Raw genomic sequence first — 19376 nt, forward strand, 5'->3', positions numbered from 1 at the left:
AATTAAAATAAAATGGTAATAGTTATTGAAAGAATATGTGTTATATTTAATACAGTTTTTAATATTGTGTACACATTTATATTTCCAAGATACAAAAAATTTGGATAGTTGTTTAAAAACAACACTACTTCCGGTTGACTAATTTTTCTCAAATTTCATATCTGTTTGCTTTTTATCATTATAAATATCTATACAAAATTGAAACATCTGTAATTATAACCATAGTTTACTTGAAAATTTGCGAAAGTATTCAGTTAAAGTACCACTTACGGTTTCTGGAAATGGCCCAAAACTTGATAGGATTCCTTATTTTTGAATTAAAACAGGTGTACAAAATCTCATTGCCCTAGGTCAAAGCATTTGCGTTACTGTTTTTACACACTGACAGACAGAATTTAAAAAATGGTATTTCTGGACTGAGGAAGGTCTAAAATGTCAAGATTCATCAAAATCCAGAGGTCGAAGTTTTTCACAATTCCTATACTTTCTGTATACTATGTATACAAGTAATCATATGGACTGTTAGCAATTTACCATGTAAGTTTTTGAAAAGTTTAAATTATAAGTAGAAGATAAACAGGGAATTACTAACAGTTAAGTAATGGAAATGGAGCAAAAAGGAAAGATAGACAGTGACAAGGATCAAGCAGTAGCCACAGCAGTCATGCATGACAAAATGGAAAATCTTCAATTAAAGATTTCCTTATGAAGTTATATTAGCATTAAAACGTATGTGACATTCACATGTTCTCACTATTGATAATTTTCTCCATACATTCTGCTTTTTCTACCAAATCCCAGGTTAGGTTAATGTTAATCTTAAATTAGCCCTGTCAAACTTTAATATGGGTATGAATGTTACTGTGCTCTGTGATGTCTTGCTGCTCTGCACAGGGTTATTTCCTGATTAATGCCTGATATTGCCATAACAATTTTAGGCATTTCACAATGCATTTTTAATTATCTGTCTTGAGCCCCTGAAATGAAGGGATTGTGTTAAAAAAATGCTTTAGTTGCCTCACATTTTTATGTAATCGTTTTGTTCACCCCACGGAATTAAAGCTGAAAGTCTGCACTTCAACTGCATCTGAGTCATTTAAAATTCATTGTGGTAATGTACAGAACCAAAATTAGAAAAAAGTTGTCTGCCCAAATATTTATGGATCTAACTGTAGTTTACTGTCAAATAATGCAAAGAGTACACGACACGTGTTTCGCCCTTATTTGGGTGTACACACTCACTGCACCCCCTTGGGGATCGAACCTTGGACATCAGTGTCCGAAGCAAAGACTCTTTACACTGCGCCATGGCGTGTAGTTCATTTATTTGACAGCCTTGAGATCGGAGTAATTATATTCATAGCATTTGTAGTCTGAATCTCGATCTGACTGTATGGATGGTTACCTACCAGGTAATGGAGCCCAAATAAGGGCGAAACACGTGTCGCATACTCCTTGCATTATTTGACAGTAAACTATGTAACATTCTATGATTTGCTTCTCACAACTGAGAGGGCCCCGTGGCGGATGTTTGCAGACTGGCAGACCAACCACATACTGAACGCTACCTATATATATATATATATATATATATATATATATATATATATATATATATATTACTGTATATATGCTCCTCCTCCTTACAGCTATCTCTAACCTGCTCTGAATGTGCATCACGGGACTTGCCGCCAAAGGTTGTAAGTATGATGTGACTTGTCCATCTCGAGGGAAGTGAAAGTGTCTCTATATTATATATATACACACACACACACACACGCACAGGTGGGATCCTGTTCAAACGAAATTCATTGGACCATGAAACTATTTCGTTATAAAATTCAGGGAAAATATGTATACTATTGTGACTGGGTCGTCAGCAATTTGCCATCACTAATGGCAGTGGCACAAGAACAGCTCTGTAGCTGCTCTGCTGTATCTAGTAAACAGTAAACCAAGGACAAAGCAATTGATTGTCCTCTGCAGGATCAGGATTACCACGTAACATGCTTGCCACACATTGTTAGGAACACTGAACGCTGGGTTTTCACCTGCTTTCCTTGCAGTCTGCTGGTCTGCCATAGCTGTGATTCCGAGCCACTGGTGTTCTTCTAATCTAAATATGGGAGATGAAGCAGGAAGACTGCCCATGCTGCGGCTTCTAACAGCTCTTATTTTGAATGAAGTCTGGAGACTTTACCTGCCCTCTCTAACAAAATACCTGTATTTTCCTTGGAAACTTGGACTCACCTTCCTGTCTCTCATGCAACTCTGTGACCCAAGCTTCACAATGCTTGTATAAAAAAATTGCACTTCTTAAACTGCAAAAAATATTTTATTTGAAAATGAGACTTTAGTTACCGTATTTTTTGCACCATAAGACGCACCTGACCATTAGACGCACCTAGGTTTAGAGGATGAAAACAAGAAAAAAAATATTCTGAACCAAATGGTGCACTAATATGTTTAATAAAATATAGCAGAATAATATTTCAACCATGTAAATTCAACAGCGGTATTAAGAAACATCATCACTGTCATTAACAAATAAGGAGAGACTTTAAGGTTCAAGCACTCTTCTAGTTTTATGGAAACCCCAAGAACTCCTCATCGCTAATGTCAGAATTTATTAAGCTCAGTTGCTCACAATCACTTTGCAGCATCACGTACCTATCATCACGCGACATAACCTGTCCAAAGCCACCAGGGGACAAAGCACGTTTGGACCAATGCTTCCTGAACTTATATTGCCAGTCTAGTCCCATCTATATTTGTAATGCCACAAAGCCCTTCATCTCATGTTTTGTTGTGGGTTTCCAGTTTGAAAAATGAGAATGCGGTGCAAGCACAGCCCTCGATTCAAAAAATTGCTCTGCATACCTGTTTGTCTCGTTTGACAGTAGCTGAAAGGCAGCTTCAGGAAAAAACAGCCTGAAGTAGTCCAGCGGCTGGTAATCTGTGGAGTCCAGAGTCCGACTCAGTGATAATGCGCAAAACAACCTCTGCTTTTTTTTTTTCTGCACTCCCTTCGCTCCCTCATGAGATGTAGATGCCATCTTGCTTTTGTTTACATTTCGCAACTCACGCACACGCAAGGATTAGATGCCGAGTCAATGAGTCTAACATTCCTCCAAGCACAGAGGGAATGCCTGTAACGTAACAGTGAGTTTTGTCGCCCTCTACCCCTGGATGTCTACTTTTGTCAGGTAATACACATCATGGTCTGTGACGCAATATTCGCTCCATAAGACGCACAGACATTTCCAACCTTCTTTTGGGGAAAAAAAAGTGCGTCTTATGGTGCGAAAAATACGGTATAACTTTTTTTTTTACAGAAATACAGGTATGAATATAAAATGAAAATAAGACGTTAGATTTTTTGTATAAATTCATGCAGCTTTTCTGTTTTTTGTTCATCGCAAAGAAAACTTTGAGAAGAGCTATGAAACTCAAACAGTACAGTATCAGCACATGACAACTACCAATGAGGATGATCAGTGGAGCACTGACTCAGAATTTGCCTATACCTGAATAATGTCATACCTAACTTGCTAAGACTGCTTGAGACTACAAATTTTGCAACGGAATATCATTTCTTTAAGTCCAATAAGAAAAAATGTTTGTTATACTGACATTTACATTTTGTTAAAACACAATGCATTAAACATTACGTTGTATGAACATTTGTCTGGGTCAACAAAAAACTATTTCTTATTCTGAAAATGTCATTACTTCGGTATTCGCTATAATGGGATTTTGTCCTGTATATCTTTGGGCTGGGAATCATTTAAAAAAAATTGACTTAAAACGCATAAATGTATGTAATTAATCTTGATTAATCATAACTAACATTAAAACCTGTAATTATAAAATTAATACATAAATCATGAAGTAAATACACACTGAATCACAAATCTGAGGTAGAATCAACACAAAAGAATAAAAAAAAAATTAATGGCATACTATAAACTTAAAAAATGACCATAAATGTGAACTTTTAACGAAATACTACTTGAACAAGTAAAACCTGAATTTGAATGCCTTCCTAAAAGGCAAGTTGAAAAGAATGCAATAAGAAAACTAGGCCAAAGTATTAATTATCAAATTGACACTGGCCACATTAATCACAAAAAGTAACGTGTTAACTTTCCCAGGCCTAATACATACATACATCTATCTATCTATCTATCTATCTATCATACAGTCAAATCAAAAAGTTTGGGAACCCCTCTCAGCCTGCACAATAATTCAGTCTACTTTCAATAAAAAAAGATAACAGTGGCATGTCTTTCATTTCCTAGGAACATCTGAGTACTGGGGTGTTTTTCGAACAAAGATTTTTAGTGAAGCAGAATTTAGTTGTATGAAATTAAATCAAATGTGAAAAACTGGTGTGCAAAAATTTGGACACCCTTGTAATTTTACTAATTTGAATGCATGTAACTGCTCAATACTGATTACTTGCAACACCAAATTGGATGGATTAGCTCGTTAAGCCTTGAACGTCATAGACAGGCGTGTCCAATCATGAGAAAAGGAATTTAAGGTGGTCAACTGCAAGTTGTGCTTCCCTTTGACTCTCTTCTGAAGAGTGACGGCATGGGATCTTCAAAGCAACTCTCAAAAGATCTGAAAACAAAGATTGTTCAGTATCATGGTTTAGGGCAGGGGGTCCCCAACTCCAGTCCTGGAGGGCCCCAGTGGCTGCAGGTTTTCATTCTAACCTTTTTCTTAATTAGTGACCCGTTTTTGCTGCTAATTAACTTCTTTTGAATTATTTTAATTGACTTGTTTTTTAAGATTTGTTTCCCTGAATTTTTTCATCACGCCTCTGAATTGCTTCATTTCTTTACTTAAATGGCACCCAAACAGAAATGAAATGTGAAGTGAGTGAGCCAACAGAAGACCAACTAAGTTGGGCCTAAAACTCCAACCAATTTCACTCCAACCAGTTGCTTAATTAGGCGCCGATTCTTGTTGTTAATTAAACCCATTCTTTAATTCCATGGCTTGTTGCTGCTCTCACTGTGCAATAGCAGACATTTCTGAAATTGCCGATTTTCTGTTTCCTAAGACCACTGGTAAAATGTTTCGTGGACCTGAGCAGATTAGCATTCTTGACCTACACCCTTTTTTTTTTTTTTTCTTCTTCTTCAGATATTGTATGACGGACACAGTTTGCTGGTCATGTTTTGGTTTATTTTGTATCTCATTATTGTTTGGCTGCTAATTAAGGAAAAGAAACATTTAAGGGGGCTTAGTCTTCAAGAGCAAATCGATTAAAAATTAATTCAAATTAAGTTAATTAGCACCAAAAACAGGTCACTAATTAAGAAGAGGGTTAGAATGAAAACATGCAGCCACCGGGGCCCTCCAAGACTGGAGTTGGGGACCCCTGGTTTAGGGGAAGGCTACTAAAAGCTATCTCAGAGGTGTAAACTGTCAGTTTCAACTGTAAGAAATGTAATCAGGAAATGGAAGGCCACAGGCACAGTTGCTGTTAAACCCAGGTCTGGCAGGCCAAGAAAAATACAGGAGCGGCATATGCGTGGGATTGTGAGAATGGTTACAAACAACCCACAGATCACCTCCAAAGACCTGTAAGAACATCTTGCTGCAGATGGTGTATCTGTACATCGTTCTACAATTTGGCGCAATTTGCACCAAGAAAATCTGTATGGCAGGGTAAGGAGAAAGAAGCCCTTTCTGCACTCACGCCACAAACAGAGTCGCTTGTGGTATGCAAATGCTCATTTAGACATGCCAGATTTATTTTGGAACAAAGTGCTTTGGACTGATGGGAGAAAAATTGAGTTATTTGGTCATAACAAAAAGCGCTTTGCATGGCGGAATAATACCGCATTCCAAGAAAAACACCTGCTACCTACTGTCAAATTTGGTGGAGGTTCCACTGCTGTGCAGCTGTGTGGCTAGTTCAGGGACTGGGGCCCTTGTTAAAGTCGAGGGTCAGATGAATTCAACCCAATATCAACAAATTCTTCAGGATAATGTTCAAGCATCAGTCACAAAGTTGAAGTTACGCAGTGGTTAGATATTCCAACAAGACAATGACCCAAAACACAGTTCGAAATCTACAAAGGCATTCATGCAGAGGGAGAAGTACAGTGGGACCTCGGTTCACGTACGTCTCGGAACACGTACAAATCGGTTTACGACCAAAAAGTTCGGCAAACTTTTGCATCTGTTCACGACCACACACTCGGTATACAAACAAGCCAGTTTCCCTTTTGGTTTATGCGCGCCGATGATTTCCGCACGTGTTCGAGAGAGACACACACAGACACACGCGAGAGAGACACACACACGTGCATGCTCGAGAGAGACATTCACGAGAGAGAGGGGGGGGGAGGGAGGGGGGGTGTTGGGCTGGCCGCATAAGGGTTTGTGTTTAAAGAGACAGATTCCAGCATTGTTTTAACCTCGTTGTATTTAATGGAAGACTTTTTTCTATTGGATTTTAACCTCCACTTCACTTCTGTTTACAGCGATCGGTTCATAGCATGCATTGTTGCAATGTTACTATTCTTGGTGGTTTATTAAATTACGGATTTTTCAAATGTTCGTTTTTTTTCCCTGTGTTTAAAACTTATTAAAAAAAAGTGTTTTTAGTGAGCGGTTCGTAGCGCTATAGCGCGAACTCTTGCAGTGTTAGTTTTCTCTGTTGTTCAAGGTTTTCTCAGTGTTATTCAATATTTTTACATTTCGTTTACTATTACGCTGTACATTCCATGGTATGATTAACTATATTTGTGCTTAAAAATCTTTAAAAAAATATATTTACATACAGTTTGTACGTTCTGGAACGGATTAATTGTATTTACAAACAATCCTATGGGGGGAAAATTATTTCGGTTCACGACCAAATTGGGTTACAACCAGAGTTTTGGAACGAATTATGATCGTGAACCGAGGTTCCACTGTATAATGTTCTAGAATGGCCGTAACAGTCCCCTGACTTAAATATTATCGAAAATCTATGGGATGATTTGAAGCAGGCTGTCCATGCTCGGCAGCCATCAAATTTAACTGAACTGGAGAGATTTTGTATGGAAGAATGGTCAAAAATACCTTCATTCAGAATCCAGACACTCATCAAAGGCTATAGGATGCGTCTAGAGGTTGTTATATTTGCAAAAGGATGCTCAACTAAGTATTGATGTAATATCTCTGTCAGGGTGCCCAAATTTATGCACCTGTCTAATTTTGTTATGATGCATATTTTCTGTTAATCCAATAAACTTAATGTCACTGCTGAAATACTACTGTTTCCATAAGGCATGTCATATATTAAAAGGAAGTTGCTACTTTGAAAGCTCAGCCAATGACAAACAAAAATCCAAAGAATTAAGAGGGATTCCCAAACCTTTTCATATGACTGTATATTATTTTTATATTTTATATATATATCATTATATATATATATCACACACACACACACACACACACTGCTCAAAAAAATTAAAGGAACACTTTAATCATATTATAGCATCAAGTCAATGAAACTTCTGGGATATTGATCTGGTCAGTTAAGTATCAGAGGAGAGTTGTTAATCAGTTTCAGTTGCTTTGGTGTTGATGAAATTAATAACAGGTGCACTAGAGGGGCAACAATAAGACGACCCCCAAAACAGGAATGGTTTAACAGGTGGAGGCCACTGACATTTTTCCCTCCACATCTTTTTTGTTTTTTCACTAGTTTTGCATTTGGCTATGGTCAGTGTCACTACTGGCAGCATGAGGCAATACCTGGACTCTACAGAGATTGCACAGGTAGTCCAACTTCTTTAGGATGGCACATCAATATGTGCCATTGCCAGAAGGTTTGCTGTGTCTCCCAGCACAGTCTCAAGGGCATGGAGGAGATTCCAGGAGACAGGCAATTATTCTAGGACAGCTGGACAGGGCCGTAGAAGGTCCTTAACCCATCAGCAGGACCGTTATCTGCTCCTTTGGGCAAGGAGGAACAGGATCAGCACTTCCAGAGTCCTACACAATGACCTCCAGCAGGCCGGCCACTGGTGTGAATGTCTCTGACCAAACAATCTGAAACAGACTTAATGATGTCCTCTAGTGGGCCCTGTGCTCAATGCCCGGCACCGTGGAGCTCAACTGGCATTTACTATAGAATACCAGAATTGGCAGGTCCACCACAGGCGCCCTGTATTTTTCACAGATGAGAGCAGGTTCACCCTGAGCACATGTGACAGACGTGAAAGGGTATGGAGAAACCGTGGAGAACGTTATGCAGCCTGTAACATCGTTCACCGTGACTGGTCTGTGACCGGTCAGTGATGTTCTGGGGAGGCATATCCATGGAGGGACGCACAGACCTCTACAGGCTAGACAATGGCACCTTGACTGCCATTAGGTATCAGGATGAAATCCTTGGACCCATTGTCAGACCGTATATGCTGGTGCAGTGGGTCCTGGGTTCCTCCTGGTGCACAACAATGCCTGGTATCATGTGGCAAGAGTATGCAGGCAGTTCCTGGAGGATGAAGAAAATTGATACTATTGACTGGTCCCACGCTCACCTGACCTAAATCCAATAGAACACCTCAGGGACATTATGTTTCAGTCCATCAGACACCGCCAGGTTGCACCTCAGACTGTCCAGGAGCTCGGTGATGCCCTGGTCCAGATCTGGGAGGAGATCCCCCAGGACACCATCAGTCATATCATTAGGAGGCATGCATACAAGCACATGGGGGCCATACAAACTACTTAGTACAATTATGAGTTGCTGCAATGAAATTTCAGCAAAATGGTCTAGCCTAAAGAATCATTTTTTTAATTTGATTTTCAAGGTGTTTTTGAATTCAACCCTCTGTAGGTTGAAAATGTTCATTTCCATCAAATGATGTGGCATCCTTTCGTTCCTAACACATTACCCAGTCCATATAAACATAGATATCCAGCATGATTTTCTCCATTGAGATCTGATGTGTTTTCAAAGTGTTCGTTTAATTTTTTGAGCAGGTTATATATACAGTATATTATACAAAAATAAGTTTGCGTGCTCTGAATACTTTGTGTGTACGAGTTGTTGGTATTGGCACTTCTGAAAAGACAAGCAAGTAAGAATTTGATTATAGTATATAAATATAATAGTAAACTTGAACTTCAAATGACACATGCATATGGGGACAGTTTTTTTTTTTTGGTATTCCATATAGAAATATTTTTAGTAAAATGTTCTATTTTGTAGGACACAAAACGCCTGCTAAACCTGTCTATCATGACCACAGATGGATTCTGCAAAAATGAATTCAGAATTGACACACCTCAATCAGCTCAAGTTCCGCTGCCTATGTGTTTCACACTGCATCATTATCCTCATCATAAACTGAGAGTCGTTTCTCATTCTTATTCTGTAACGAGCTGGGAATATAATACACCTCTTAAAAATTATATGAAAAGTAAGAACATAAGCTCAAATTGAACAATTAGATAATATCTTGTTCCCAGACCAATTAAATACCTGAGTAATTACATGGAGAGTGTGTTTGTGTAATATTGTGTCTAAAATGAATGCCACTGAGCATATAATAAATAGTGTAAAATGAACATGATTATTGCAAAACTAGAAAATGTCCAAAAGAAAAAAACTGGTTGACACCCTGCACTGGAAAAATTGGAGCAGATGGCAATGGGACAAACTAGAAAGATGTTGCTTTAAAAATTACTAGAATGATTATCTGAGAAAATGATCTGTGATTATTCATTAAAACTTAACATCTTCAATGTCAGGGTTTTAATAACAAACTGAAAAAGAAAAAAATATGCTACAAGAACCATGTTCACTAATGTCAGATATAGTCTCTCTTACATGACATTAATTTAAAATATTAAAGGTCAGATAAGGATAGACTGAACTAAGAATGGGTTGAATAGGTATTTCATTCACTTTCTGGGGCTACTATAGTATGAATATTGTATCATTCAAAAACACAGAATAAAATCGGTAATATTTCCAAAAATTGACTGTCTACTCCTGATCAATACGAAATGTGTGACTTTGCCATTCTTACAGTTGTTAATGTTAATTGACATGGAAATGAACCAGCCACTTAATTTTAGCAAATGGTGCCATTTTCAGCACTCAAGGCAAGACAGAATTTCAAGTGAGACAATGACTATTTGGCCAAAACCAGTCTTCCCACGATTTTGACAACAGTAAGAAAAGCATTACATTTTTAAATCCTTACTGCTTCATATGTGGCTTCTCACTTTTATAGTTTCTTTTTCATGGCTTTCTCTCATCAGTATCTACATGATTTAAGCAGACCTAAAAAATTCTGCGCACCAATGATTTTTCTATTAGACAAAACTAACTGCGATTCAAGGGTTAATGAATTTTTATGCAGCTTCAAAATATCTGACACCATTATACGTGCATTTTATTAATCTTGGAAACTGCTATGTCATTCTAATAAGTATGAATAAGTGAATTTATCTGATATGTGCATCAAAATCCAAAAGAGAAACAGATCTATATTTCTCCCACAGGATGTGAAATCCTGTGAGGTTGTAAAACTACAACACTTCTTTTTCTGTCTGTTATGAAAATATATATATATTTTAAATATTGCTCTTACCTCTATCTTCTGAGCTCCAGCATCAACCCAATACAAGAGATGGCTGATGGGGTCAAAAGCTAGAGCCTCAACATTCTGAAGGTTAGTCTTTATGATGATCTCTTGTCCTAAGCTTCCATTGAAGCACAAGCGCTGTGTACAAAACAGAAAATGTAATATTTGCTTTGGCCACTGTCATCCTATAACAACTAAGTTATAATAATGACAAAAGAAACAAAAAAAAAAAACATTCCCAGTGGTGTTCCAGTGCCACACAATTCCTCCAAAGTCAAAACTTGCTTGTATTTAGGACTTACTAACTCAGGTTACATTTAAAAGTAAGAAAAAAAGGAACAAAATGCTGGTTATACTCTTGAAATGCATGTGACAACCCACTCCTGACTAAAATGGAAGACTTGGTCAGACTGCAAATATTACAAAAGTGATGGTGCTCAAATAAAACTAAAATTTGCCATCATGTTTAATTAATCGTTACTGAGCTAACCTAAACAATTTAATTTCAAAACCACAATGCAATATTTTTCAAGTCTAATTAAAATTATAATGAAATAATACAATCCCTGCCAATGGTTTTAATAGATTTGTTTCCAATTTTGATATCCAAGAACATTCTTAAAATTGACCTAAATTCTAGAGGCTGGTGCTCACCTGTATGACGTCCAGTGCAATATCCGCCCAATATAAACAGTTACGCTCTACATCAAAATCTAATGCAACTGTGCTTCGGAGGCCAGACAAAGGCAATTTTTCGTCAGTACCAGATGAAAGGTCATAGCGATGGATTGTACTCCGCAATGCATACAGGATAAACTCATTGGCTTCTATCAAAATAAAGCACACAGGATTATATATTGTGGAGTTCTCTGAAAAAAAAAATGTTACAATGTACAGTAACAAAAAATAAAACTGACATAAAAAATAGTTGAGACTAACTGAAGTAACAGATAGTTTTTCAGTAGTTATATAAGAAAAAGTCTTGAGCATGTATTATGAAATTACTTCATTCAGTTGGCAAGATACATGTAACACTTAACATAATTTTCTGTGTAAGAAGTATGCAGCTTATGTCCAAAAAAAGTGCTGCTGTTAAGTATTCTCTGAGCACCAAAGAATAAGGGCAAAATAGCCTCCACTTCATTGTTATTAGCTAAGTTCTAGAATTGCTTGCTAAAATAACAAACATCTTCTAATGCAAAACTGGTACATACTGTAGCTTCAAAATCCAATTGTGCAAAGCTATTGGAAAGAAAAAAAAAAAAAAACAAAAAAAAAAAACAACCAAGCAAATCAACAGAATGCCATTATTAAAGTGACCTGTAGATAATACTACCATCTTCTTTAACTAAAATAAGCAAGAGTCACAGCAAATTGTTGTGAGCTTCTTCACAGATGTTATTTTCTGAAAAAGTGTTGCTTAAAATGGGTCTTTTTCAAAGACTTCTGTTAGAGCTAAATATTCCATGTCATCAACAGAATCCCAGATTGCATCAAACAAAAATCTCTTCAGACTACATTAACATAACCTACAAATAAAATAATGTTGCACTATACTTCAAAAATAAATCCAAAAGACACTCCCTAATAGTTCTTGAGACCTAAGAAAAGAAATATTACTAAAACACAGTTCAGCTCATCAGGTCCATATTTTTTGATAATCTCCTAATGTAAAATAAAATACTAGGGGACTGTGCCCCCTGCTTACTTCGCTCGCCAACCCCCGTACGGGCACTACGCGCTAGTCATTTCCCGTATCTGCCGCTTGCGACGAATCGTGCTGTGCTTTTGGATAAACACAAATATCAACTCTGTCTTTGATATCTCCGTCTTTCGAAACTATTATCGCAGACAATTTGTAAAATGTTGGTTTATTATTTGCCAGTAACGGTGCACTGCAATACACTTGACTTGAGCATTCATAGTTTTCATACTCTCTCTACGTTTAGCATTCGTTTGCTCATAGGTTTATACGCTTCCTGAACAGCTCTTCTTTTCTCCACCCTAGCGGCCCACTTTTTCTCTTTTTTCATTGGCATCTTTTTGCGTTAAAACTGATTAAGTCAGTGTTTGTGTTGCAATTACTTAGTACGTTTTTCTGCTGCCAAGAGTTGATTCTACACTAAAATAAAATAAAAATAAAAAGAGGAATAACCTTGGAAGTCAATCATCATCCCAAAAGTGGATAGTAGATGTCACGTAGTATATGTGTACCAAATTTCAGGTCAATAGTTTAAACGGTTGGCGAGCTACAGGTGATTTAAAATCTTGGACAGACAAACAGACAGCCACTGTAGCATATTACATATAAAGATACGAGCGTGATCTTTCGGATTCATATAGAAATCCGAGAAAAGTTCTTTGTCCATGTTTTTCAGATAAATTTAGTGTAAAGAATGATACTTTTGGACGTATGGATTTGTATCTATTATTGGCTGTAGAATTTGATCGTTTAACTCTTTCGATTCTATGTTGCATCGCTTCTCCGTGATCATAAATATAAACCTGACTGAACTGTGGTTTCTTTGAAATTAAACTTGTATTAGCTCTGTCACATCGCATATGTCCACATATTCGATCTCTTTTTGCTGTTCCGTTACTTCACTGAGTAATAATTTCCGTTTGTTAGCGCTGATTTGATCTTTACTATCAGTTTTTTTTAAGACTTTCGAATTTTAATACTTTCATAATCTCTAACTTGCTCTGCATGTGTATCACGTCAACATTTTTGAACCTCTTTACAATGTTCTACTTTGTCTTCTACTCTTTGTCTTTTATTTCCACCCCTGCTTAGACCTGTTAGGTTTTCAATTCATCTCTTGGCACAAAGTCTTGTCTTGCGGGATGTGAAATTATCTCTCTGAAAATGTTTCATCTCGCCCCAAGATTTTTTATATAATAGAGAGATAATGCACAGAAGACAATTAGATTAATGGCTTTATAAAGCATTGCAATAACATCACAGTGACCAATGTATAAGCCTGGACAACACCAGACATGGAAAGCAATAAAAAGACTAAATTTAATGCATATGAGAAGAAACAATGAAAACAATACAACTAACTGAAATCACTTAAATAAACAGTCTCTCTCTCTCTCTCCCCTGCTATTTCAGAAACAAAAGGAGACAAAATGTTTTTTTCACCTCCAACAGGACAAGGCATCACCTCTCCATCAAGACGTGCCTCCACATCTCCACCACTACAGGTGTCACCTGGTATACGTCGGTAGCTGCCAAAAACCAAAAGCTCATTACTATTCACAGTTTGTTTTGCTTTTTTATATAAACTAATACACAACAGGGTAAACATAACTCTCCAAATTACTCCTTTTCCCCCATACAAACCTGCAAAATGTCACTATAATATTTTCTGAGTTCAAAAATGTCAACATCCCAACGATTTATCAAATTTTAAATTAAAAAAAAAAAAAAAAAAGTTTCACTTTGTGTATGCATCAACAATTTATTTGCTACTTTGATTATATTAAAATTAAGTCCACAGTTTGTTCTCCAGGAGCTCCAATTATTCTCTCATATTCCAAAGATGTGTGTTAACTGGTAAATATAAACTGGCTCAAGTGTGAGTGTGTCCAAGTGACACCTGTGATGGAGCAGAGCTCAATCCAGGGTTAGATCCTACCTTGTGGGCAGAGCTGCAAAAATTATCTTGGATGCCCAAAACTGGATTAAGAAAATGAAGGCACTTTGTGTGTTAAATTAACATTTATATCACCTAAATTTAAAGCTTTATTATTCAAATCTCTAAAACAAGAAACATTTTGATCATGTGTCTTTTTCAGAGAAGTGTTCAGACCCCTTCACGTTCTACATATTTATGTTATACTTTTAATTTTAAATGGATAAATGTATTACTGAGCTTTAAAATAATTGCACCTATGATGCGCTGCATCCTAAGAACCCTAACCCTAAATAAATTACCAAACAGTACTTTTTAAAGCCAGTACATATAAATTTTATGACTCAGTACTGAACTTCGGCTTAAATATGCAAATGGACACTTGGTGGGTATAAAAATTGAAAAAATATAAATCTGTACAGTAGTGCATGTTTGTATTGGCAACATTTCATTTCTAAAAGGTTATTGGGAGATAGAGTTCTTTATTTATGGGCCAGAAACATTTTGATCATGTGTCTTTTTCAGAGAAGTGTTCAGACCCCTTCACGTTCTACATATTTATGTTATACTTTTAATTTTAAATGGATAAATGTATTACTGAGCTTTAAAATAATTGCACCTATGATGCGCTGCATCCTAAGAACCCTAACCCTAAATAAATTACCAAACAGTACTTTTTAAAGCCAGTACATATAAATTTTATGACTCAGTACTGAACTTCAGCTTAAATATGCAAATGGACACTTGGTGGGTATAAAAATTGAAAAAATATAAATCTGTACAGTAGTGCATGTTTGTATTGGCAACATTTCATTTCTAAAAGGTTATTGGGAGATAGAGTTCTTTATTTATGGGCCTGTATTTCACACAATTTTTAGTTTTGGTATTAATCAAATTGATAAAGAATACAATACTTTACCCTCTAGTTCTACGGTATGTGGTGCCAGCAGGACAGGTCAAAGGTGGAGAATCAATCTTTCCACTAAACTCTGGATCTGGTATGCATACTTCCAGCGATAAATTGTCACTCAGTTTGAAACCATAATCACTGTAAATAAAACAAAGATAAATCATTGTCCTACTCATAAATTCAATATTGACTGTTTGATTTCACTAGTCTATTATAAACTAATACTTTCTTTTTTCAGCCATTACGCAAAACTAAATTTGTTGGTGTATTCAATCTTGCTATGTGATTTACCTATAATGCAGCTTCTGTTCGTGAACAAATGCAGTCAAGGAACAGCTGAAATGTGCATGTCCAAACTATAGACCATCCCTTTATGTATGAAAGAACAACTGTCTGCTTTGTAATTCTGCATACATTACGTCTGCTGAAGAACTGGGGAGCCTGATATTTAAGTGGCTGTGCACCTGACTGGCTTTCAAGCTTATCAAAATGCTACTCCTAAAAAATGTACAAAATAATTCCATTGTAAAGAGACACAGTGGATACAGAAAGTATTCAGACCCCTTCACGTTCTACATATTTATGTTATACTTTTAATTTTAAATGGATAAATGTATTACTGAGCTTTAAAATAGCAATAAGTTACTATTAGTAAATTATGTATATTAATTGTAGTTATTATCCAATCGGCCTTAGTAATTTTATATAAAACTACTAATTTTAAAACTACCAAGACCAAGGAATTTCATTATTTCACTGAAAACAACAAATTATGATGATTAAAAAAAGACAGCATGTCAATGTGAAACCTTGCACCTTTATAAAAACGCTAGCCCTCCAAGGTGCCATATAAATCCAGTTGTAAAGCATTCCTTGTACACTATGTGCAAAACTGTCTCCACTGAATGAATTAGACAATATATTTGTACTCTCAGTACTGGACTGCATTAAGTACTTAGATGTACTGTACATGATAATAAATTAACAAAAAATGAATGTGTCATAAATACAATTATTTGTAAAGAAAAAGCATAATTTAAAAATTAACAGTGAATCTTTGAGCACTGTCATATCAAGTTTAACATCACATTCTTGCAGTTCTAAAAGATCAATTGTTTTGAATGACACAAGGCAATAAAGTCAGAACAAAAGATTTTCAAATAAAATGGGTGAGACCAAAGAACTGCTGTTTATCTAAACGCAACATACAATTTACAGACAGCTGTTCTATAAATACATTTTTCTAAAATAATAAAAACTACCATTCGTAGTCCTCACGAGTGCAGGAGCAGTTGCTAATGCTGACAGGTCGATCAAAATCTTCTCCATTAAAACAGGTGGCATGTGATATCCTTCGCTTGAAAGTTTCCTTGCGTCCCAGCAAGCACTCATTTCCTCTTTCATCAGAGGGAGACCATAACTTATAATCATTCTCAGAACATGGAACACCTAATAAAGGGAACACCAGTATCAACTACTGTATGTCATTTAAAAAAAAGCAAATGGAAAAAAAAAAATCAATAGTTTCGTAATCTCAAACTACTTATATACTTTTACTGAATTTGTTACTCCTATTGTTATACGAAACCTAAGAAAAGTGACTTGCAGGAAACAAAATCATTTTAATCTTTGTAGTGCCTACTATGGTGTATACTCAAACAAAGTACTGAGTGGAAATATTTACAACATTAAGCTAAAAGTAATTCTATACTCACAGATAAGTCTCCATGCAAACTCCTGAATAAATCCATTATATGGAACTGGCTACTCTCAGACAGTTCTCGGGATGCAATCTATGATTGTCCTTGGATATATCCTTATAACTATCTGTTGTCCTCTTTTTTAACATATTTCTTGTCTATATTTTTAATTTCCTTCATTTTTCATGTTTTCTTTAGGGTGAATTAGCTATTTTGTATTACTTGTATTGTATTACATTAACTTGAACTGAACCCAAATACATAGTAGAAATAAGTTTTGGTATTAAGTAGACCAGGCAGTACCTATGTTTATGCGATTTATTTACAATATATAATACCTAAAACTTCTTTATCCATCTATTTTGAACAATCTTTCCAACTATCAGGGAATCTATAGAGGAAGCAACAGGTACCAACCAGAGATAACCCTTGCCAAACCATCAAAGGGTCACTGGCAATGATGCAGTTAATATAGTTTGTTTGGTAACAGTTTATTCATGTAGTCATTTTTCTGTTTATTTTTACTTTGTGTTTTCTCTACTGTGCAGCACTTCCTTTGAGAACTTTATTTAATAAAAGTGCCTCTACTATTTACTTTTTGTTTCCAGATGTTCTAGGTGCAGAGGGCTACCAAAAGGCCCTCACAAAACAAACTCACATCCAACACTTTCAAGAGCATTTTTGTTGGAGGATAAGGTGAATAATATGACACAAGATGAGTAGCAGTGATGAAAGAATAGCTAAGGGAACATTTTTGTCCTCAAATAAAAAAAAAACCACATGTGCTAACATTACTTGGATTGCTGCCTTATAGATTTTGAAAAAATTCTTCTCTACATGGATGAAGGTTGGCACAGAAGGAATGCTGCTGCCTTGTAACAAGACGACCAGGGTTTACATCCTAGGTACACCCAGGGAGGAGTTGGCATGTTCTGTTTTCCATTTCCTTCTAAAGGTCATCAACATGCAGGTTAGGTTGATTGGTGGTACTGAATAGGTCCTGGTATATGTGTATCTTTGTGTTCAACTTTTGATGGACTGGCACCCTGTCCAGAGATTGTTCCTGCCTTGCTTGTTGGAGTTGACTCTAGCTTCCTCGTGACCCTGCTCAGGATGAAGCAGATTTAGGAAACTGCAAAAACGCTATTACTAAAAACACTGAATAATGATTACCACTAAAATAACAGTATCTCAACTGTTAAGCATGCTAATTATCAGGCTAAGGACATGGATGATTTGTAGTCTTCGAGGGAAAAAAGAATTCCTAATCATACAAAAAAAACAAGAGAAGACGGCCATGTCTTTAGTGTCTATAAGTGGAATACAGAGGTGGAAAAAGTAAAAGAAAAAAAAGAAAATATAATAATAATAATAATAAATATCTTCAAGTAGAAGTATTTAATATTGTTCTTTATCAGTATGCTGCTGCTGGAGTATGTGAATTTCCCCTTGGGATTAATAAAGTATCTATCTATCTATCTATTACAAAAACTTCTACAACCTGGACGGTTTTAAATGTATTATTTTGATTTTTTTATTTATTGAATACCAAAAGACACCATTTGTTTTATGGAATTATTTGAATGCACTGTTTGCACATTTTGGAGCACTTTGATTCTCATTGTTATAATAAACTGCCTTTCTTCTGAACAAAAAGTTATGTTTGTCTGTTCATTCACCCTGGTCCATCCTCAGTCATGACTATTGATGTCTCAGAATTAAGGGTTGTGCACAAGGCTCTGGGTTCCAGGGCATCACACTTTTTTGAATATGACCAATGATATATAATAATCTCTTTTTTTTTTATAAACAGTTTCATTGCTATCACAAAAGAAATAATTTTCCACTGTATATTCTATTGCACAGTACATGCAGCAGAAACAAAGTCACCACAGACAAGATTTAAGGCAGGAACTTCTACAGCGCACACTCAGTTCTCGGCCAATACACAGGACCAATACACATGATGTGATGACATGCACCCATTCATTGAACCAGAGAAAACTGCATGTCATTTAGTAAATGACATGCACATCTAGATCATGGCCTATGACCCCAAAAATATTTGCAGTTTTAGTAGTAGTTTTATTTTAATTGACCACTGTGAACACCAGATTTTTAACATAGCTAATCAAGAGTACTTTGTAGCACCTTGCCTTGAAAAGGTAACAAGGTGAGGTGGGTCATTGGGATCACTGCTAAATAACTGCTTTTACTCTTTATAAAGAGTAAACTATTTGCATTTTAAAATATTTTAAGTACAATTCCCTACATAATTTGCTCAAATACAACTAAGGTAAATGTAATTTGTTACTCTCCACCACTTTTGGAAAACAAGTCAAAAATAAACCCTTCAACATTAAAATGATGCTTCCGCCATAGCTCAGATTAAATGTCTAAACACTCAATTTTTTTTTTTTTTTTTGATTTTGAGATGAACGTATTTTCCCATGACATTAAGTATTTACCACTGTAAACAATGCAATGCATCCTGTTTAGTCAATCAGAACAGTCA

At 36.0% G+C, this 19376-nt stretch overlaps 1 protein-coding gene across 2 annotated transcripts in view; it reads right to left on the reverse strand.

Moving 5' to 3' along the window:
• The window catches only part of sorl1 (sortilin-related receptor, L(DLR class) A repeats containing), a 226452-nt gene that overhangs the window by 111375 nt on the left and 95701 nt on the right, over positions 1-19376 (reverse strand). For both annotated transcript variants that reach the window (XM_051932187.1, XM_051932186.1), the window contains exons 14-18: positions 16424-16610; positions 15171-15299; positions 13759-13844; positions 11268-11440; positions 10620-10751 (exon numbers count right to left, since the gene is read on the reverse strand). In XM_051932187.1, the coding sequence (XP_051788147.1) occupies positions 10620-10751; positions 11268-11440; positions 13759-13844; positions 15171-15299; positions 16424-16610 (707 nt within the window). The remainder of the gene's footprint in view (positions 1-10619; positions 10752-11267; positions 11441-13758; positions 13845-15170; positions 15300-16423; positions 16611-19376) is intronic.

The sequence above is a fragment of the Erpetoichthys calabaricus genome, chromosome 9 (assembly GCF_900747795.2).
Source record: "Erpetoichthys calabaricus chromosome 9, fErpCal1.3, whole genome shotgun sequence".
Lineage (NCBI taxonomy): Eukaryota > Metazoa > Chordata > Cladistia > Polypteriformes > Polypteridae > Erpetoichthys > Erpetoichthys calabaricus.